The 22,618-nt window shown below is 40.1% G+C and overlaps 1 protein-coding gene and 1 long non-coding RNA gene across 8 annotated transcripts in view; one reads left to right on the top strand and one right to left on the bottom strand.

Moving 5' to 3' along the window:
- The window catches only part of RAPGEF4 (Rap guanine nucleotide exchange factor 4), a 308,486-nt gene that overhangs the window by 204,148 nt on the left and 81,720 nt on the right, over window positions 1-22,618 (top strand). For 6 of the 7 annotated variants that reach the window (XM_082395391.1, XM_082395389.1, XM_082395392.1 and 3 more), the window contains 3 exons: window positions 17,446-17,499; window positions 17,812-17,918; window positions 21,721-21,842. In XM_082395391.1, the coding sequence (XP_082251517.1) occupies window positions 17,446-17,499; window positions 17,812-17,918; window positions 21,721-21,842 (283 nt within the window). The remainder of the gene's footprint in view (window positions 1-17,445; window positions 17,500-17,811; window positions 17,919-21,720; window positions 21,843-22,618) is intronic. The other variant, XM_082395390.1, reaches the window with a different exon arrangement.
- Window positions 6,250-13,115, bottom strand: LOC309630339. Its single transcript, XR_014245619.1, has 2 exons — window positions 11,506-13,115; window positions 6,250-10,194 (listed from the first exon to the last, which is right to left on the bottom strand). It is a non-coding gene; the product is annotated as an uncharacterized lncRNA (long non-coding RNA).

Here is a 22,618-nt window from a genome sequence, read left to right as displayed (position 1 = left end):
TGTCTGTTATTTTGAATTTAATGCATTACCTAAAAGAATTTGTGAAAATTTCTGAGACTTTTGACAGCATCAACTTATACCTTCAGAACCCTATATTTGGTTATAGATAACCACTTGTCATTCTCTTAACAGTCAGCTTGTCGGGCTTCTTAAGTGTTATATCTGAGAAGAAGGAGATCATATTGTGTTTACAGTGGAATATATGAATAAATAAAGCACACTGATATTTTATTAATACTTACAGTGATCTTCTCGAAGGGTGCTTCGCCAGGTATAGCTAGTATTTAAAACAAATAGCTGTTAAACATTAATTATAGTCTGACTTACTATAAGACTCTTTTTGTTTTGATTTTTCATGTATTTACCTACCTTTGAGGGCATTAATGGTGTCTTAATTAGTAGATACTTGACATTTGCAATCAGTATTCCAAACTTTTCCAGAATCACTAAATGAATGAATATGTCTAAAGATGCTGGGTGGTCGAGGCTCACTCTCTAGCCAAGTGTCCTACTCCTGAAGGCCACCCTCTGTGGAGGTTGATGGTGGTAACGTTTTTGCCAGGTGCTTTCCATGCATACAAACATATATGCATTCTCTTTTTTCCTTTAATTTCTTATTCTAAAACAGGTGTTTTCTTCTCACTTTTTATTGAAGGTTAGCATATACATGTTTAAAAATGTACGTCATTTAGTTCAGTACATTTTCACAGACACACCCAGGTAAACGCCCCTCAAGTCAAGAAACAGAACCTCACCACCACCCCAGAAGGCAGCTCGTGTTTGCTTCTAGCCACCCCTTCAACTAAAGATAATCTGTTTTTATACTTTAGAAAAATGAAATCGCCTGGTAATACCTTCTGTATCCAGCTTCCTTCATTTAATATTATGTTTGTGAGTTTTATCCACATTATTGTGTGCAATTGTAAATTGTTTTTTCTCATTGTATTATGGGAATATACCACAGAATATTGTCTGTTCTGTGGTTGGTGGGCTATTGTGAATGGCTGTGCTCTGAACATTTAGTGTAAGACTCTTGGTGAATGTATGCACACATTTCTTTTGGGCTTTTGTCTAGCAATGGATTTCTGGGGTGTTAGGAATATGCATTCTTATATTTAGGATCCGTGTGTGGACTTCTGGAAGTCTGTTAACCCCTGAAATTATATGCAGAGTTTTGGATGTATGTATGTGCATTTGAAGGTTCCATCACTTGTATGAAATTTTCCAACAGTGCCTAAAAAACATTCAAAAGTACTTAACAAAACAGGGAAAACTCAAAACTGATCTTGTGTCTATCAAGAGAAAAATAAGAGGAAGTCAAGATGACAGAGAAGGATGGTTTCATGTCTATAGGACAATCTGCTTTCAAGAACTTCCTTGATCTAAAGGAACTACAAAGGTGTCAACTTTAATGTTTCTCCCTTCCGCTCTTAAAATACATATTACAGATATGAACTGAAAAGAAATGTTATTCCTAGGAAGGAGGAAACAAAAGCAAAATAGTCCACAAATTGTCTGCCAACATCCGATAAACTTAGCCTTTCTGTATCTAACCATGAAGACCAAAACTGAAATTTCAGAAATGAAAAGAGGAAGATTCTTTCCATTCTTTTCATACCATGGCCAAGTAAAAACTCCTCAGAGATTTCTCCACATATTAAATAAATATTTATTGCAAAATCTCTATGAACAAAACACTATGGGGATTCTGAGATAACAAGAACACAATTTTTGATTTTAAGGAACTTGTACTCAGAGAAACAGATATGTAAATAACTGTGGCACAGTGAAATATTTGCAGTAATGGAAATTCAGGAGATGCAGAGGGGCCCGAAGGTCAACTCAGGACACAATTGATGTCTGTAGGGAACATGGTCCATAGATCTCTCAAAATCAAGAAATTCAGGAATACCCTTACATGATCACTAATCTCCCTAAATGGTTCTTTAAATTGTTTCCTCTAAGGCATTGATTATGAATCTTCAAAGCACCAAGGATGAGAAAAATCACCTGTAGTGGACTGATATAAGTAATTTCTGTAACTTCTCAGATTGTATCAGAGGGTGTATCTCTAATTGCGCCAGTCTCATTTTTAAACATTTTGTAGCCCAAGCCTAGCACTGTCACCCATACTTAGCATCATTTGCCGGAATAATCCCCTTTGAATTCTAAGGAATCAGCTTAGCACAGTGCAGAGGACATTCTCAAATGTCTGTGGTATAAGTTGATATTTACACGTTTTTATTCAAACTAGAATTACGTAACGTGATAGTTCATTATATTATAGGTTACTGTGTTATTGTGTGTTATTATGTTACATAATTTTGAGGATTAATCTCTACCAAATGCCTTTGTAAGAGTTATTTTTGAAAATACTTCCAAATTTTAAGAGATGGGAACTCTGCCTTTCTTTCAGGATATGTAAGAGAGCTGTAATCTTGATTATATGATATAAACGTGCATGTTTATATTTATAAATCTGTTCTCTACACTTAGATTTTAACAACCCAGGTTGGTCGCCATTTCTCCCAGGTTTTTTTTTTGGTAGGGCAGGAATGCGAACTTTGGGGTTTTTCAAAGTCCAGTTTTTAGAAGTCCAGTCCTACAATTAAAGCTCAAGTATGTGACCCAAACTGCCACTCTTTGCAGAATCCATTTCTTTTGGTGAGGGTAGCAGGGGAGAGGCTGGGTTTTGGGGTGAGCAGTGGCAGAGTTTCTGGGATCCATCGCATGTACTTTGTGATCGTCAGTGATGTGCCGCGGCAGAGGCCGTGAGGCTTGGCCAAGGGAACCTGCAGTGTGGTTTGAGCCTCGTCCATGGCTGAGTCATCCCTCGCCCTGTCTCTATGGCTCTTCCAGAGAGTTTTTTATTATCTGTTAAGAAATTCCTATTCTGCCTCCACTAGCTAGAATAAGGATGCAGATTGAGATACCTGGCAAATTCTGAAAATACTTTATGCTATGGATATTTAGATTCTCATTGTAAACACTCCTTCATCTTCCAATACTAATTTCATAAATATTGAATGTGATTATTTTTCACCTTATTCCCTGAAGAGAGTAATGTAAGGGTTATGTTGTGTTATACCTATGCGTGGGAACCTTATTAAATATCTATATAATGAATTTGGTTGAGATGAGTTATTTCTAATTCAGAAATTTTGAAGTATGTTATTTGGGAATATTAAGTATCTTATTCAAATACTCCTAGAGGCCAAATTCATTTTCTTTAATAAATCATAAACATTTAATTTTCCTGGGAGGTACTTGATTGAGTATCCAGAAAATAAAAATATAAGTAGCTGGGAAATGATTCCTTTAACCAGAAAACGTATGGGTTTATTTGTGTAATATAAATCTTGTTAGGGTGATGACCTTATGATTGTATCAACTGGACTCAATTTTTAGGAAACACTCACATTTTATGAAGTTTTGGATCCAAAGGCTGCTACTGGTAGTCATCTAATTCCTTGATGCTCAAAGTGTGGTTCACAGACCAGCAGCGTTAACATTACTAGGCAGGAATGGAGAATCTCAAGTCACACCCCAGACCAATGGAATAAAAATCTGCATTTTAATGAAATCCTCATGTCATTCATACAGATATTAAAATTTGAGAAGTACTCATTTTATTCCTCAGTTTATCAAGCACATTTTTTTTAAAGGCGGGAAGAGAGGCATTATTAATACCTAATAGTCCTCTCTATTAAAAAGTTTATACTCGGTTGCAAGCCATTGAACCCATTTCTTCATGGCAATGGAAACCACCAGTCATCTCCTTTTCAGCATCCCTTCGTATAAGTTACCCCTCACCAACTCTTCACAGAGAGTTTTCCCTTCACTCACCACTGATGAAGTCTGCTATAATGAATGAACCCATGAAGAAATTCCTCCATTCATTCAATAAATACTTGAGTAGCTGCTGCATGTCAAGAGCTGGGGGTAGAAAAGAGAGCAAAACCGAGCTCTTGCCTTCAGAGAGCTAACATTTCAGTGGAGAAAACAGGTAAGAAACAAATATATAAAATGTCAAGTATGATAAGCGCTAGAGGAAGAGGAATAAAGAATGCCAGATTTGGGACAGGGATACAGTATACTCTAGGATGGGCAGAGCAGGCCTCCCTAAGAAGGTGTGTTGGAGTACAGACCTGGAGGAGGTGAGAGTGTGAGTCATGGGGGCACTGGGAAGAGTGTGTCCAGGCAGGAGAAGAGTGGGGTGCAGACTAAGCAGGGGAAGAGGGAGTGGTGTAAGATCAGAGAGGTGACAAGGAGCCAGATAGACAGACTGTATCTTGTATGGAGTTTGGCTTTCACTCTGAGCAGGAGGAGAAGCTGTTGGAGGGGTTTAGGCAGAGTAACATGTGACCCACGTCAGATGTAGGATCATGTTGGATATGGAGTTGAGAATGGTAGGGATGGAAGCCTGTAGACTTCTTAGGACACTATCATGATCCTAGACAGGAGATGACCATGGCTGGGACAAGGCACATATGGCTATTGAGCACTTGAAGCATAGCTAATGAGACTGAGAAACAAAATATTTTACATTTTAATTAATTTAAATGTATATGGGCTACATGTGGCTACTGGCTAACATATTGGACTGCACAGTTACAGAAATCACCGTGTCTTTTCTTTCCTCTGCAAAATTAGTGCAGTGTTGGGTAGATAGTCAGTGCTTAATAGGTGGATTAATGATGAGATTATTTCTCTGGCCCCTTTTAGTCCTAAAATATCTATGATTCTATGCACCCAAGGTCGTTCTGAGTCCTTTTTAATGTGACCCTTGTAGTTTTTGATAGCTTCCTTTCTGGCTTTCATAACAAGATATTCCAGGGTCATCTTATACATTTCCTGTCCCTGGAATCAGCCATTTCTCCCAAGAAGACTTGATTTCAAAACTCAAGGTGTTCATTGCTACTGGTTTGGTCATTATTTCAAAGCTTTACATATATGTCTTTCTTCTTCCACAGTGAGAATCCTGGGTTTCCAAGGACACAGAGATGATAGAAATAGGATATCCCATAATTTCTCATTTGCTTTATCCTTCAGTATGCATACAGTAGACTCAGGTTAACAATACTACATATTTATCAGTAAATGATTGTTAAGCAAATTATAGCATATCCATATAATAGCATACCATGCAGCTACCCAAAAGTACATGTAGGAACAAAAAAAAGGATGAAGTAGCTTTTAAGGTTCTGATATGAAAAGATCTCTAAGAGACATTAAGTGAGAAAAGCAAGGTCAGGCCAGTGTACATACCCTTTGTGAGGGAGAGGAGCAGGGGACAGAATATGTATTTATATTAGCTTGTATATGCCAATATACAAGAATATGTATTTATACTGGCTTGTATGTGCCAATTAATTTAGCATCTTCAGTACAAGAGCTTTTCCTGAAACACATTATGTAAACCATTTATCTACCTTTGGAATCAACCCAGCAGGAGCCCTATTCCCTGGCTTCCAGGGAAGTAGAGCTTCAACCATAGCTTTTCTATATTCATTCTATTTTAAGGAATTTCATTATAAATAAATGTTAACTTCCAGAATCCCCCATGCCCAGATTTAAATTTGAGATTATAAAAGGAAATGTGATGGTCTTTTGTTAGCTCGTATGTTAATAAGCACCAATTCACAAAAGTTTCAAGAATTGAACCATGCCTCTGAATCTTATATTCACTTTGTTTCCCAAAAGTGCTCAACACACTATTCCCAAATTTGGAATAGGAAAGAGGCAGTGCTTAATTCTGCCCTTTGTTTTTTTTTATTGAAGTAGAGTTGATTTACAATGCTGTGCCAATCTCTGCTGTACAGCAAAGTGACTCCATTTTATACACATATACATTCTTTTTTTAATATTCTTTTCCATTATGGTTTATCCCAGGAGATTGGATATAGTTCCCTGTGCTATACAGTAGGACCTTGTTGTTTATCCATTCTAAATGAAGTAATTTGCATCTACCAACCCCAAATTCCCAGTCCATCCCTCTCCCCCTCCCCCTTGGCAGCCACAAGTCTGTGCTCTATGTCTGTGAATCTGTTTCTGTTTTGTAGATAGGTTCACTTGTGCCATATTTTAGATTCCACATATAAATTATAAGGTATTCATCTTTCTCTTTCTGACTTAGTATGATAATCTCTAGTTGAATACATGTTGCTGCAAATGACATTATTTTGTTCTTTTTATGGCTGAGTAGTATTCCATTGTGTGTATATGTGTGTGTGTGTGTATGTGTGTGTGTGTATATATATATATATATATATATATATATATATATATATATATATATATATATATATATACACACACACACACACATATATATACCCCACATCTTCTTTATCCATTCATCTGTCGATGGGCATTTAGGTTGTTTCCATGTTTTGGCTATTGTGAATAGTGCTTCTGTGAACATAGGGGTGCATGTGTATCTTTTTGAATTATAGTTTTGTCAGGTATATGCCCAGGCGTGGGATTGCTGGATCATATGGTAATTCTATTTTTAGTTTTCCGAGGAACCTTCATACTGTTTTCCATAGTGGCTGCACCAACTTACATTCCCACCAACAGTGTAGGTGGGCTCCCTTTTCTCCACACCCTCTCCAGCATTTGTTATTTGTAGACTTTTTGATGATGACAGTTCTGACCTGTGTGAGGTAGTATCTCATTGTAGTTTTGATTTGCGAATTAATAATTTGAGAATTATTATTTCTCTGATTATTAGGGATGTTGAGCATCTTTTCATGTGCCTACTGGCCATCTGAATGCCTTCTTTGGAGAAATGTCTATTAAGGTCTTCTTCCCATTTTTCGATTGGGTTGTTTAGTTTTTGTTGTTGTGTTGTATGAGCTGTTTGTATAATTCTGGACTTTGTTGACAGAATTTCTTGTAGTGGAAGAAAAGGTGAGTGATGAGACGAAGGCTTAGATTTGTAAACAGAGGAGGAAAAGGAGCTTTAATAATTTATCACAGAGTTTATATTTCCATGAAAATTATAGTTGTGAGGGTAGATATGCCACAGTGAACAGTGATCTTTGCGGAATATTATGGTTTACTTGTTTTGCATCTCTTAGCTCCTATTACTGAAATGAAAATTTAATAGTAATATGTTGGTACTTCCATGAAAAGAAAATCTGGACCTGATCAGGCCAATTCATAAGGAAACAGTGAACCACTTTGTGTAAGACCTCAAAGAGAATATTCCAGCTGTTAACAATGGGTGCCTCTCTAAAAAGTTAGCGTTTTGGTTTTTGCCAGCAAATATCTGGCTTAGGCATATCTAACAGACAGGTAGACACACCTCTTAGAAAGTGAACACTCAGAATATCCTGTATATTACAAGAAAGATTAGTATCGAACTGAGGCTCTCTCCCGCCACTAGAAGAAATCAGAAACAGTCTTTATTGATTAGGGCTTGAACCATTCTAAAAACATGCCATCTTGCAGCATTGCATTAGGAGATGCTGGAGAGGAACTTGAACCATTTGCTGGAGAACCACCTGCTAGAGAACAGTACTCCCAGACCAGTCAGCAGAAGCATCTGGGCAGCACTTTTCTTGTAGGGACTTCTTTGTTCCAGTTTTATGGACTCACCAAACAGCCTTTAGTACACTTAAGTTTGTTCTGCTCTATAAGCCTGGCTAAATAGTCAGACTCCCCCTGAGACTAAACTATGGACTTTGGTTCCCACAATTTAAAAAAACATGAACATGTATATTTATTTGGGTGGATTGAGGAGTCTCAACTCAGTGAAATATACACATGAAATAATCCCCTCTCCCTGGTAACCACTCTTAACTGTGTTGAGTTGACTACTTTCTTTCCCACTGGTACTTAGCAACCGTAACAACACTCAGTCTTAGTCCATAAATTTTTTGTCACTTTGGGCCCTAAAAAATATTATTTCAGTTACTAAGGATAGTCATGTCCATTTTTAAATTAAGACTTTATTTTTTAGAGCAGTTTAAGGTTCACAGCAAAATTGAAGGGAAGGCACAGAGATTTCCATATACCCTCTGCCCATACACATGCATATCCTCCACCGTTTTCAACATTTCCCACCAGAGGATACATTTGTTACAACTGATGAACCTACATTGACACATCATAATCACCCAAAGTCCATAGCTCACATTATGGTTCACTCTTGGTGTTATACATTCCATGGGTTTGGACGAATGTATAATGACATATATTCATCATTATGGTATCATACAGAGTATTTTCACTGCTCTAAAAATCCTCTGTGCTCTGCCTGTTCATCCCTGCCCCCCATCCCCTGCCAACTACTGATCTTTTTATTGTTTCCACAGTTTTGCCTTTTCAAAAATGTCATATAGTTGGAATTATACAGTATGTAGCCTTTTCAGATTGACCTCTTTCACTTAGTAACATGCATTTAAAGTTCCTCCATGTCTTTACATGGCTTGATAACCCAATTCCTTTTGTGCCGAATAAAGACGTACCACAGTTTATTGATCCATTCACCTATTGAAGGACATCTTGGTTGCTTCCAAGTTTTGACAATTATGAATAAAACTGCTATAAATATCCGTGTGCAGGGTTTTGTGTGCACATAAGCTTTCGACTTATTTGGGTGAATACCAAAGAGTACGATAGCTAAATCAGATGTGATAAGAGCATGTTTAGTTTTGTAAGGAACTGCCAAACTGTCTTCCAAAGTGGCTGCACCATTTTGTATTCCCACCAGAAGTGAATGAGTGTTCCTGTTGCTCCACGTACTCGTCAGCATTTGGGGTTGTCAGTGTTCGGGATTTTGGCCATTCATATCTGTGGGTAGTGGTGTCTCGTTGTTTTAATTTACATTTCCCTGATAACATGTGTTGTGGAGGGTGTGGAGCATCTTTTCATATGCTTATTTGCCATCTCTATAGCCTCTTTCATGAGGTGTGTGTTAAGGTCTGTGGCCCACTTTTTAAAACAGGTTTTTGGTTTTCTTGTTCAGTTTTGAGAGTTCTTCGTATAATTTGGATGACAGTCTTTTATTAGCTGTGTCTTTTGCGAATCTTTTCTCCCAGTCCGTGGCTTGTTTTCTCACTCTCTTGACATTGTCTTTCACAGTGCAGAAGATTTTTATTTTAATGAAAGTTCCGTTTATCAGTTATTTATTTCATGGATTGTGTGCCTTTGGTGTTGTATCTAAAAAAGTCATCGCCAAGCTTCCAGGTTGGTGAACACATAGAGATTCCAGGACAGTGGTACGCCTGGAGAGGGTATAGAAGCTCTTCACCACTTCCCACATAGCTTGCCCTATGCATCTCTTCCACCTGGCTGTTCCTGAGTTATGTCCTTGCATAATAAAGTGGTAACCTAGAGTCCCCAGGGCATGGTGGGAAGATATGAGCTCTGAGACCAGACAGTCTTGGGCTTCAATCCTATCTCCCCTCTTCACAGCACTAAGGCTTTGGACGTTCACTTACTCTAAGTCTCACTTTCCTACATTGTAGGATCCTTGGATGATCTGTCTGGTATATAGAAAATAATCAATAGATCAAACACTCTAGATTGGCTGACCCAACCTCAAAAAAAAAAAAAAAGTCATTGCCATACCCAAAGTCATGTAGATATTCTCCTATGTTATCTTCTAGGAGTTTTATAGCTTTGCGTTTTATGTTTAAGCCTGTGATCCATTTTGAGTGAATTTTTGTGAAGAATATAATGTCTGTGTCTAGATTCATTTTTTTGCATGTGGACATCAGTTGTCCCAGTACCATTGTTGAAAAGACTGTCTTTGCTCCATTGTTTTTCTTTGCTCCTTTGTCAAAGATCAGTTGACTGTATTTATGTGGGTGTATTTCTGGGCTCTCTGTTCTGTTCTGTTGATCTATTTGTCTCTTCTTCTGTCAATACTACGCTGTCTTGGTTACAGAAGCTTTATATTGATAGTAAGTCATAAAGTGGAGTAGCATCAGTTCTCCAGCTTTATTCTTCTCCTTCAAAATTGTGTTGGTTATTCTGGGTCTTTTGCCTCTATATATAAACTTCAGAATAAGTTTGTTAATATCCACAAAATAACTTGCTAGATCCATTTTTTAAACTTCTAGCTTTTGGTGGAGTTGAATCTCTGATGAGACTGAGGCTGGTGGTTCCAGCACTTGTTAGAGGGCTGTGTTGTGCCTTCTCCCATTCCCATCCCCTTTCTGCTCTTCCTTCTCTCTTGCTGGTCTATGGAGGAAGGAGAAGAAAGGAAGACATTTCTTTCTTAGTTTCTCTGCTTTTGTTACACAATATATTTTTGCATATTGTCTACATTTTTAATAGTATTATTAATGGAATACTACTCTATAGTTAATGTGTTAATCACAGTTAATTTGAATTTCCTGTTTGATAATTTCAAAATTTGTATCATGTCTGAGTCTGGCTCTGATGCTTACTTTGTCTCTTCATACTCTGTTGTCTTTGCCTTCTAGCATGCCTTGTGATTTTTGGTTGAAAACCAGACATAATGTATTGGGTAATAGGAACTGAGATAAAGAAGCCTTTAGTGTGAGGTTTTATGTTAATCTGGCTAGGAATTGGGCTGTGTTTAATATTTGCTGTAGCTGTAGATTTCAGAGGTTTCAAATTCCTCTAATGTCCTTGTTTTTGTCTCCTCTGCTGTGTTTGGGCTTCCCTAAGAACACCTCCTTTGATAGAGTCTGAATCTACAGCTCATTCAGCTGTAATCCACTATTTTTATATTGGCATTTGTGGGGGGCATAGGGGAGAAGGGAAGTGAATATACTCTTGTGATTAAATCTCAGTCATTTACTGGGCCTGTGTCCCTGCCATGGGACTTTCACCACTGTTTCTTAGTGCTTTTTCCTTCTTTAGGTGAGACAGGAAGACCGGAGGAGACTAGAGTCAGAGAAATGCACTTCCCCCAGGTGGGATAAGACTCTCGTAAAGTCTTTTCCCTGGAGAGTACGCCTTTGCTACGGAGAATGCTCTGGGTCTATATCATAATGCTCATTCTTCCCCTCCCCCTGCCAGAGCCACAAGGAGATAATTTTTGGCTCTTCACCATGAGAATTTGGAGGAATTCCAAGGGGTAAAGCCCACAAAATTGTGGGTGCCCACCTAAGACTATCTCCCCCAGGAGTTTCTCACTCCCAGGTTACTCCACATTCAGCCTCCAGCAGATCATCAAAATGACCATTGTTGAGGCATATTAAAAATGTTAATAGTTTATTTGAGCAAAAGTTGATTCGAATCTGGCAGCACAAAACCAGAAGTGCTTAGGAGCACTCCACCAATGGGAGCTCAGGGAGGTAATTTTATAGAGAAAAGGTGAAGGCAAAGTTAGGAAACTATTGATTGGCAGTAGCATAAAGCCTAGCTGGCTGTGATTGGTTGTCCTTGGGTTTCAATCTTGGAACCTTGAGGCAGTTGCAGGCTTAGATTTTGGTTTGCTTACACGGACCACCAGGCATTAGCGCCACCTCGGTCTAATGGCCTCCTGGTTTAATTAATTAAACACCATTTAAGCGTTCCTACCTGTTTGTGGCTTCCACTCCAGGTAGGCAAATGTCAGCTGTGACTGGATTCCCCCATTTCGCCAGATTTCGGGGTGGCAGTTTTCTTGACATACTCAGTTCTTTGATGAACCTGAGAGAAGTCATTATTTTCACTTTGTTCAGCTTTTTCTTGTAACAGCAGGAATGACCACTTTGACAGGTTGAAGCTGAAACTGGAAATCTACACGTCAATTTTAAACTAGGAGAAACTTTAAAAAGCCTATCGATGGAAGCCAAAGAGGTCTAGAGATGAATTTTTCCATTAGTTAACAAATGGGAAAACTTACATAGTTATTTCAGAGTGGTGAAATCTGTATGAGTCTGATTTAGTTCCTACTTTTAATTTCATTTGGTCAACCAAAGAATGACAATACTGATGATAATTATTACAAAAATGAGACACACATTTCTAAGACCTTAGTTGTATTATTCCAAAATGCCAAAACAAGGGAATGTAACTCCTAAAAGTGTATCATTTTCACTAAAAACATTAAATATTCTTCCCACTTCCTAAAGATTTTCTCACCTGAACTGAGAAAAGGGGAATTTGAAATCCAGAATATTGTTGCATTTATTCATTGATCCAGATTCTCACTAATTGTTTAATCCATGGAAGTTCTACTTTCCCCAAAAGATCAAGAGCTCATTTAGACCAGGTTCTTTATCAGAGTCTGTACTTTAGCCTAGCACATTGCTCTGCACATAATACACCTTCATTAAATACTTGAATTGGACGTGGGCTTAGATGATGTTTTATTATGCTGGGTTGCCAGAGTTCTGCCATGAGCTTTGTGTCCCAATCTACCTTGTTATTCTTATCTCTTGGCTTAAAATGCTGTGCCTTGCAAAAGGCTTCTATGAACAAATACTTAAGTAAAAAGAATTACCCCCTTTCAGAAGGGACTGAATATGGTTTTTCACGAGGCCTATTACAGAGCCTTATACCTCATAATGATCTACTGGGGAGTTATTGTGGATGTTGTAATAGAGACTAAACTCATATTTTTCATCACCTGATTAGTATTTCTGAATTGGCTCTGGTGCCAAAAGGAATATTTTCCCTTACTGTTTCTCCTTTTCAGTAGTAATATAAGCATAATAAAAAGCAATAGAATGCATCCCCTCTCCAGAAGCAAACAGAAACCAATTACGGTCACTCCTGAGGGAAGTCTTCAGGGGAGAAAGCCAAGAAAAGCAGAGAAAGCTGAATACCTCTGCCTTTATCTGTCCTCTCTGCCTAGCTTTTTAGGATCACATTTTCACAGCCCAATTCGGATTCTTTCATGCCCAGGTAGGGAGGAAGAATTTTTGTCCTCAACACACGGTTGATGTGTTGAAAGGTATGACATTTAATCAGAGAGGGGGTCTGTTTCTGCTAGGGCTCATTTGTGCTATGCGTTTTCTGGCTATAGATCAAAACATAGGGCAGCCCTAGGAACCAAGCCCAGGAAGCATTAATGAAGGCCCACTCTATGCTACCCACTGCCCACCTTCCTTACCTGTAGCCCAACAGGGAGTGTGGCTGGCGCGATATGGAATAGGAGAGGCTGAGAGGGCTGGGGTGGAACACGGAGCAACCCTGTGCCCACTCCGTGGGCACAGCAAACACCCTCTGTGGAGGGTCCTGGGCTGTTTGTCCTCTGAGCAGTACTTTGCCCTCCCTGTGCTCTGCTGTGCATCACAAGGAAGCCGACCTCCGCAGGGCCTTGGTTTTGCCTTTAGGGTTGGTTTTCTTGCTTTGATCCATCTTCTCACCAATGTCAGTCACCAAGCTCCTTCTTTCCCTCTTCTGTTTAATCATTTATAAAATGAAATTCTTTTCCTTATTCCTCTGGTTTATGGTTGGAGAGGGATGGGATGCGGGAGGGTCTCCAGCTCCCCTCAGCGGTGGGAGGGTGGCAGCATCTCCAGCAGCGGCTGGACCTCTAGGACCAGGAGGCCCTCCGGGGTTCCAGCTCCCACGTGGACACCTGGCTCCAGCTCTGGCAACGCCTCCTCCTTCCTCTGTCCCCCCACCTGAGGGCTTCCTGCTTGGCTAGCATCCAGGTTACCTCCTCATCGCCTCTTTGGCTTCTCAGCTCTTGCACCACCTGTAAAGCTAGTTCCCAGCATTAAGTTCCCTCCGTGGGAAATACTGAGTGCTTTCCATTTTCCCGCTCGGACTTCAACTGCTACCTGCCTTTCTGGTATATTTGTCTCAGCCCTGGAAGGGCAGTCCCTCAATGCCAAATGTTTTATTGTCACAAAGTTGCTTTTTAAAAAGTTAATTCCGACCAAGCATGATGCATGGTGCTAATGTGTCATCTCAGTAGGATGTTATGAACACTTATTTCTGGAAACGCCTAAGATCAACTCTGGTACCTGGTAACTGAGAAGGGCTTAGATGCATTTTTCTCAATGAACTTTAATTAAATGGAATGTTAACTCTTCCACCGTGTGAGCCATGATATCTGTAGGAGGAAAGAGCAGGTGCGAAGGGTCATTGTTCCTGCAGCGTAGACACTGGAGTAAGACTGACCTGGATTCACTTCCCAGCTCTTGCAGTCATTAGCTGTGTGAGCTCAAGTCCCTATGTGTTGCTGGCCTTAGTTTTCGCAATAAAATATGAGAGTAATAATAAAATAAGATAACACGTGTAAAAGGCCTGACACAGGAAGTCCTTGGTCTTGCTTTTAGGGCTGCTTTTCTTGTTTGGATTCTCACTAATCACCCCGTCCTGCTTCTTTCCCTCTCCTATTGAGGGAATGAAATTTATAAAATGAAATTCCTCTCCTCATTTCACTAAAGCTCAGCTAAAGTGAAATTCTCAGAAATAAAAACTTTACCTGAAAGCCAAGGGAAACCAAAAAGGAAATAAATAAGCAGATACAAAAGCAATAGAGTCACACTCCCTATGGAAGGGGGCCCCTGAACAGGCATTGGCAGTGACTTTGTGTCCCAGGGACCCGGCCTACCTGTCACAGCCCTCTGCCTCACAGCGCATGGTTGCTAGGCACCAACGTAGCTCTTAGATCATAGAAGCTTGCCTAACTGAATACGGGATGGAGTCCCTTTCAAAGACAAGTTTTTATTCCCCTCCCCCCCAAGTAAAACTTTCCCTGCTCTCACCCTGCATGTGTTCCTTGGAGGTTTTATTTAAATAAAGGGACTGTCCCCCTCTCAAAGCATCTATTCATTATGTTGCCTCCAAACCTAAAATCTCTGGGCCAGGGAAGGTTCTGAGAATGCTGCCTTTCAACAGATTAAACAGCCTCTTGGTCCTGGGATTATCGCGCTAAAAGGCAACCTGTGTACGTTTTGCTCCTTTAGAAGTTGCAAATCAAAGGAACTGGTTGAAGTCTGATGCTTCCCCTGCTTTGGTAATAGTTTCTTTTCAGGGTCCCAAGGAAGCAAAAAGGGAACTGTTCAACCAAATTGACTACCTAGGGACCACTTGTTAGCATTTTGCTTAAATATAGTCATTTTTGTAGAAACAAATAAAAAGATGCAATCTTCAAATAATGTTTCATTGCGCCTACCAAAGAATAAACATTCATCAATAATCCTCAAGCACCGGCATCTTCTTGACCTCTGGCTCAGCCAGCCTCTCAAAGACTACTGCAAAGGAAAATAGATTTTTTTTTTTCCATAGGAAAGAAAAGGTTACCTCAGAAGCTTATCCTACATTCATCTACTCTAGACCACATATACCTACACTTCCTTCTTCTAAGACATGAAGAAGAAATGGGTTTCTGCTGTTACTTTCAAGAATAGCCAGAGGCTTCTACAATTTGGATACATAACCAGGCACAGTCCTAGACATATAAACCAACCTGTGTAATGTAAAGAGACAAGGTGCATGAGTACTGGGAACTCACAACCTGGAAATAATCAACTGTTTTGACTGCACACATTGCCAGCGCCCTGGTGCATGCTGGCCTCCCCCCTTTGGAACATGATTCCAGGTGATTTGGCATCACGGAATTCTGTCTTTTTTGAGGAGGTGGTACAGGGAGTCTGTGAGTTCACGGTCCCTTTCCCATGAAAGGTCTGCCATAAGAGAGCATGGGCTACTTCAGGACAAAGTCGGTCTCTATTTAAAGCTGCTATTGAATTTGACCAGATTTGACATTCCTTGGTCTATGCTAGTTGTAAACAGAATGCTGCTAAAATATTATAATATTGCTTGACATTTGTGCTCTAGTGATTTTGAGAGGAAGAAAAGGTCTAGATGCCAGCAAGGTGATGAAAATGTTTAAGTTCGGTGCGATTTCATTCTAAATTCATCTGTGTCTCATCTATGCTGTTCTTAAAACTTAGGATTCTTTTCCCTTTTTTCCTTAATTCTATTATAATATTAAAAGCAGCAACCCATCTGAAATTTATTGTTAATAAAAAGGAAGGCATATGTTTATACATGCATATTCATATTTAGGTACCTAAAGTATTTAAAATTAATATTGACTTTTTATTTTCCCTATTGATTATATATTAGGACAAAGGAAAAACCTACCAATTTATTTTCAATGCAATGGCTTCTAGTTGCAAAAAGTATGGGTTTTTAGTATAAAGTATAATAATCTCTGTGTTAGTTTTCTGTAGCTGCTGTAACCAATTGTGTAAGCCACAAGCTTAAAGAAACACAAATGAATAACCTTATAGTGCTGTAGTTTAGAAGTCTGAAGTTGGTCTCACTGGGCTAAAATCAAGGTATCAGCAGGCCCGTTCCTTCTGAAGGCTCCAGGGGGAAATCATGTATTGTTCTGCCTTTTCCATCTTCCAGAGGCTGCCCTCATTCCTTGGCTCTTGGCTTCCTCCACCATCAAAGCCAGCAAAATCAGGCTGAGTCCTACTCCCACTGTTAGCTCTCTGGTTCTAACTCTTCTGCCTCCCTCTTCCATCTTTTAAGGACCCTACAATTACAATTACATTGGAGCCACCTAGAAACATCAGAATAATCCGCTTATTTTGATCCTTAACTTAATCACATCTGCAGAGTCCCTTTTGCCATGTAATCTAAAGTATTCCTAGGTTCTGGGGATAAGAAGATGGACATCTTTGGGGGTCGTTATTCTGCCCACTGCAATCTCATAGGTAAATCTACTACTTACCTTCTGGAAGTGGCATAAACAGCGTTGTGTTGATGGTTCTATCACCACCTTTGACAGAATGTATCTTTGCCATTACCAGATATTTCAGAAAAATAGAGTGAAGGGGTTTCAGTAGGACTAGGGGACTCAGCTGTGTAGCTGTGTAGCAAGTCATTTCCCTGGGATTCCAATTCAGCACCTTCATCTGAAGAATGTGAATAGTGCTAGGGGCTTTATCTAGATCCTAGAGCTGTTCTGATAGTCACAGAATCCTGAAAACTTTGTACACCACTTTGCAGATGAAAGAGATGGTACACTAGCTGCCCCAGTGCATTCGAGGAACTTGAGTATGTAAAACCACAAAGAAGCATCATTTAAAAATTAAAACTTTCTAACAATACAAATTGCAGGAAAAGAATCTTAACTACATGAGAGAGGATGAAGTCGCTCATTTCCATTCTAAATCAGTCCTTTATCCCTATCCCCTGAGATAGGTCATTTTAATCTCTATTCATGTTTATCTTCTTTTGTTTTTTCCTCTGCCCTGATGTTTGTTATGCTGTGAGTAGATATTGATTCCCTTCTCATTAAGCCTGCAAACATCTAATCATTCCTGTTTGTTTTTTTTCATTTTTAATAATTTGTGTTCAAATTTTGGCAAATCGAATGGTCTTAATTTTGCCCTTTGAATGCCTGTGCATTCAAGTTCTTTAGGCAGATTTTCTCTCTTGTTTTTTTAATTCTATTTTGAGTTTTATAAAAGTAGATGTTTCTTGTTATTCCCCAACCCATAATTTTCTTTAGTGAACTTTTTGTTTAATTTTCTTTTGCTTTAACATTTTATTTTTCAGACACCTCTCATTGAACCTCACGTTCCTCTTCGTCCTGCTAACACCATTACCAAGGTAATGGGATGTAGGTGGGTTGATGAGCCAGCAGAGCTAACTTCTTAAGTAACTACTGGAAGTGGTCCATGTGTCAAAGCATCACATCAGGAAACTGTGGATACAGTTTCTAGAAACAATACATATCGGTGTGTCTCAGTTCTCAGTATAGAACAGCGACATGTCACACAAGTGAACAATGCAAATGTATGAGTGAATTGTATTTTTCAAGTGCAGAGTCAGATTGGAAAGTGATTTAGTGATGCATCTGGTTTGTTTTCCATCTATAAACTCTCCTTTCTCTTCCCCTCCTCCCATCTGATTAAAATTCAGGTTCCTTCAGAGAAGATCCTCAGGGCTGGAAAAATATTACGAAATGCCATTCTCTTTCGAGCACCTCACATGATAAGAGATAGAAAATACCACCTAAAGACATACAGGTATGTGCAATAATTCTAAAGGGTATGGCCGCCTCAGATTCGTGATTAGTGAAGTTAGAATAAACTTGTGTTTCCCTGTTTTCCATCCATGGGCAGCATGTTTTATAATCCTCCAGGTTCTGGAAGTTAAGCTTGTCTTGGATCCCCACCTAACTCTAATTAGCCTTCATATTCCCAGGAGTTACTCCTAAACTCATTTGCTTAGACATTGGTTTAACTGTGATGAACATAGAAAACTTTTGTAATTCTGTTTGCTAAAGTGTATTTTAGGAAAACTACTAGATTTAGATGAGATTCAACTAACATTTACTAAGTGTTCATTTGTACTTGAAGCCCTGTACCAGGCCACTTTATATATATTATCTCATTTCATCCTCATCACAACCTGCGAGGTAGGTGTGTGGCCATTTTTCAGATGATAAAACTGAGGCTCAGAAGAGATTAAATAGTTTTCCTTGACCAAGTCACGAATCTAGTGAATGGCAGTGCCAGGATTTAAACCAAGGTTGGTTGATTTACAAGTTTCATTCATTCATTCTGTCATTCATTCATTCCACACATTTATTAAGCACCTACTGGGCACCAGGCATTATTGTGTTCCAAACCCTAAGGATACAGGCGTGAAAAAAATGTAAAATGCCCTTTACATAATTTACTTTCTAATGTAGGATTTCATTCTAGTATGCATATAGTAAGATATGCAACTCTGTTTCACATCTATAATCATATAGAATAAAGACTCATTATAGCTGCCACTGGAGTTAAGAAATGATAAAGACAGGGGCTGTATGATTTAGTTGACCTTCTGGAATGACTGAACCATGGTGGGTAAATGAAGGATTCATGTCTAACCTTTAACTTTTGATTTTATCAACTCAGCAGCGGTTTAGGAACTAGAACGTCCTGTCTATGTCACAAAAGCCTTCACTCCCTCTCCCTGCGCCCACGGTTCAGACTCACAACCCTCTTTCAGCAATCAGTCGGACTCTCATTTAGCCTCATTTAGACATGACCTCAGAACCCATCAGACTTAGCATGAGTCAAAACCCATTTGATTCACATGAACCAAATTCATAAGACACAGTGAAAAGCTAGAATACAAATTTTAAAGTGACCACAAAGGATACATATATATATATATATCTTTCTAGTGACCGTCAACCATGATAGTACCTGTAAAATTATACCCGGTTTACTCTAGAGCAAACCTTCCAGTATATGTACCTCAAATCCAGTCTCTTTCCCAAGGACAGAGATGGAAACACATTGCAAATTCTTTCTCTTTGGATCACTTTTTCGGCACTTCCTGCAAACTAACACTCTTCTGCTTGCATTTGTCATGAATATGTTTATAAGACCAAAACTGGCAGTTTGTTACATTTAGATTGGCCTCTTCTTGATAGAATTCTGGAAATGAGATGGAATTTGAGAAAGACTTTAATCCGAAGCATGCTCCTTTCAGGGCATGTTCCCTCTCTTAAGACAGATTGCTCCTCTTGCCCTTTTAATGTGGATATTTACCAGCTACCATTTTGGTTGATTACATTTGGAAGCCTTTTCCTTCAACTCTGGAAGTTCATTCTTTTTTTGGCATCTGTAGTTCCTACACACTGTTACAATTTTGAGGGAAGTCAAGGTTAAACTCATGTGTCCATGTCCTCAGAGAGAGAGTTCAAACTCTTTAACTCATTAAGTGGATCTCAAAAATCTCATACAGCTAAAAGACCTCTTTCTTTTTAAATTTATATTCCCTTAATTTAAGATGTGATTATGCTTTCCCAAGTGTTGACTTGCGTTTGGGAAATTCCAGTAAAGATGTCATCTTTGGTGACAAATAATGGAAATTAGAAGTCAGAAACCATAATCTCTTTCTTGCTTCATAGTCCTAAGATTTTAACCCCCTGAAATATAGGTGTTATGTCTATTCCACACCCTATGACACAAATTAATGATCTGTTGATAATGACCCATGGACGCAACCGGAAGCCAGAGGCATGATTTCTTTTTCCTGCAGGACATTTTGAGTGCCTGGTCCCAGATCTTGTTTCCAGTTCCATCCTCTCCCTCCCTCCTGTTTTCACCTGCCGCCACTTCTATCATGACTGCAGTGCAAAGGGTTTGAAGTCTCCCCAGATACAGCGTCAGCCCCAGTGATCACCACACTAGAGATCAGCTGTCGATTTTAAAATAGCTAAAGATCATTAATAGAGAGGAAACCCGGTGATTCCACCAGCCACAAGTGGCACAGCTATGTGTCTTTGTTCTGTGTTCTGACTGCAAGACTCTTACACCCTGTCCCAGGGCCGAGAGGCTCTGGGATCATCTCAACACCATATGCTCTTTTTAGTAAAAGTAATAATTGAATTAAAAGCCACATGAAATTGATTTTTTTTATACTTGTACATGACTTTTCCCATTAATGAATTCTCAGATTAGATGAGGAACACGACAGATCATACGTCTGGTTCACAATGAATAGTAACTAGGTGCCTCTTTGCCCATTGAAGCTGTAAAGTGTGGGTATGGACTGTAATCGGAGTAGTCCTAGAAATCCAACAGCCTTCTCAGGACGTCCTCCTGGTGCTGTATTCTTGGGTCAGACCCGCATCAGGACATCCCAGGAGTTCTGATAGATTTCAGAGTTCCTGGAGTCTTAGGACTGGACACGGCCTTTGAAGCCATCTTTTCCTCCTCTTTTCTTTTACAGATGAAAAAACTAAGAACCAGAGATTTGAAACGATATGGCCAGAGTCACACAGCTAATAAGTAGTAGACCTGGTGCTGGATCTCATGACTTCTCCCAGGCTAAGCTCTTCCTAAAGTGGACCAGCACTGGGAATCTCCTCCAGTTCAAACTAGAGAGGAGCTCCCTGGGCTGGAACGAGTCTTAGTGCCCCGGAGGTGGTGGCATCCTCAGCACAGGAGGGGAGGTCACCAGTGACTCAGACCCAGCTGCAGGCAGCCAGCTGCTCTGAAACTCCCTGCTTATTCCTGTCCCTTGGGATTCCTCCCTCGTACTTCAAGATCCCATTTCCTCCGTTGAACAGTCATGCCACGAACACCTCTCTCCCCACTGAAGGTTTCCTAATATGTGTGTGTAGTTATATGTTTCCTAACTAATGCACGTAGTCTGCCCATCCTGACCAGCTTACCACAGAGGGGCAACATAGGGATGCACATGTGCCTGTACAGAAAGGATTTGGAGCTCTTCAGATGACAGGCTGTGTCGAAGTGCATCAAACTTTTTTCAGGGACTTGCATCGCTAATTGCTTGTTTCTCCCAGCAGCCCTCTGAGGAAGCTCAATAGTATTACTTGAAAATAGAAAGTGCTATATAATTTTGCATTTACACATAGCCTTTCACGGAGCACCTCCTAGGGCCTCACAAACCTTAACTCATTCCTCAAAAGGCTCCGGTGAAGGAAGTCAGAATTAGGCTTTGCCTTCATTTTACACCCAGATTTTTCTGGGACCGGCTCAAGAGTTTCTGGCCCTGGGATTCGCTTGCCAGATCATGCTCCCTGTCTAGCTGCCCTTTAGTCTCCCCTGGGGCTGCCGCCTGTAATGCTCTTCCGTTTAGCCAGCCTCGCCTAGAAGGTTCTCTCGTGAGTTGAGTGGTTTTATTGGTTTGTACAAAAGTTTGAGGACCTGAGGCCACATCATGCAGTGCTTTGTTTGCCACGAGACCTCTTAGGGTGGAAGAGCATGGAGCCCTGGGGGAGGGTCTCCTCTCAGAAGCCATCTCCCGTCCTTCATCTGCAAGGGGGTGACTTCCCCTCCTCTGTGTCCTGCCGCCCCTTAGACAGTGCTGCGTGGGGACCGAGCTGGTGGATTGGATGCTGCAGCAGACCCCGTGTGTTCACTCCCGAGTCCAAGCTGTTGGCATGTGGCAAGTCCTGGTAGAAGACGGTGTTCTCAACCACGGTAAGATGAGCCACGGTCCCTGGAAAACCCTCAAGAAATGCGAGGAAGTGCACTTCCCTAGGTACGTTGTGGCTGAACTCCCACATGGGCCAGAAAGAATCATGATCCCTTTAGGGACCCGCAGAGCTGGCATCTTCATTCAGCAATACAAATGCAGCAAGTGGATGCCGTTGATTGCAGTGTTCCACCATTGTACCCTCCTAACTTGGGAAAGCGGATGAAGGGAAAATGAAATTGAAACCCGAGTGCATCAGTTCCAATTATGTTTATTAGTTTGCATTCACGGTTCATCGATAGCATGATTATACTCTGAGCATTGCATAGCGGTCCTGATGCAGGGGCCGACGGAAGAGCAGCAAAGTGTGTGGCCGGGCTGATGACGTGAAAGAGAGTACTGAATTCAGAAGCTGAGTTTTCTGGGAGAGCCAATTTTTGTACCCACACGTAATATCAGGATTGTGCTCTGTGGCGTAGCCCCTGATATCCACAGGGGCTATAACTGAGCAGAGTAGCCATTCAGGACTGGAGTGGAGCTGTGATTGAACTCCTCATGCCATGTGTTTAAAGATCACTTTTCCAAACTGACAAACTATTAAAATCATTCCTTTAATTTTTAAATACCTGGGAATCTAATGATGCTCTTGCCAGTGTTTCACAGACTTTACTGTGCATACAAATCACCTGGAACTCTTGTTAAAATGCGGATTCTGATTCAGCAGGGCTGGGACGGGTCCAGAGAGTCTGCATTTCCAAAAGCTCCCAGATGACGCAGATGC

This window comes from Balaenoptera borealis (genome assembly GCF_965194805.1).
Source record: "Balaenoptera borealis genome assembly, chromosome: 6".
NCBI classification, from domain to species: domain Eukaryota; kingdom Metazoa; phylum Chordata; class Mammalia; order Artiodactyla; family Balaenopteridae; genus Balaenoptera; species Balaenoptera borealis.
The sequence above is the reverse complement of the archived record's forward strand: the minus strand, read 5'-3'. Positions and strand labels throughout refer to the sequence as shown.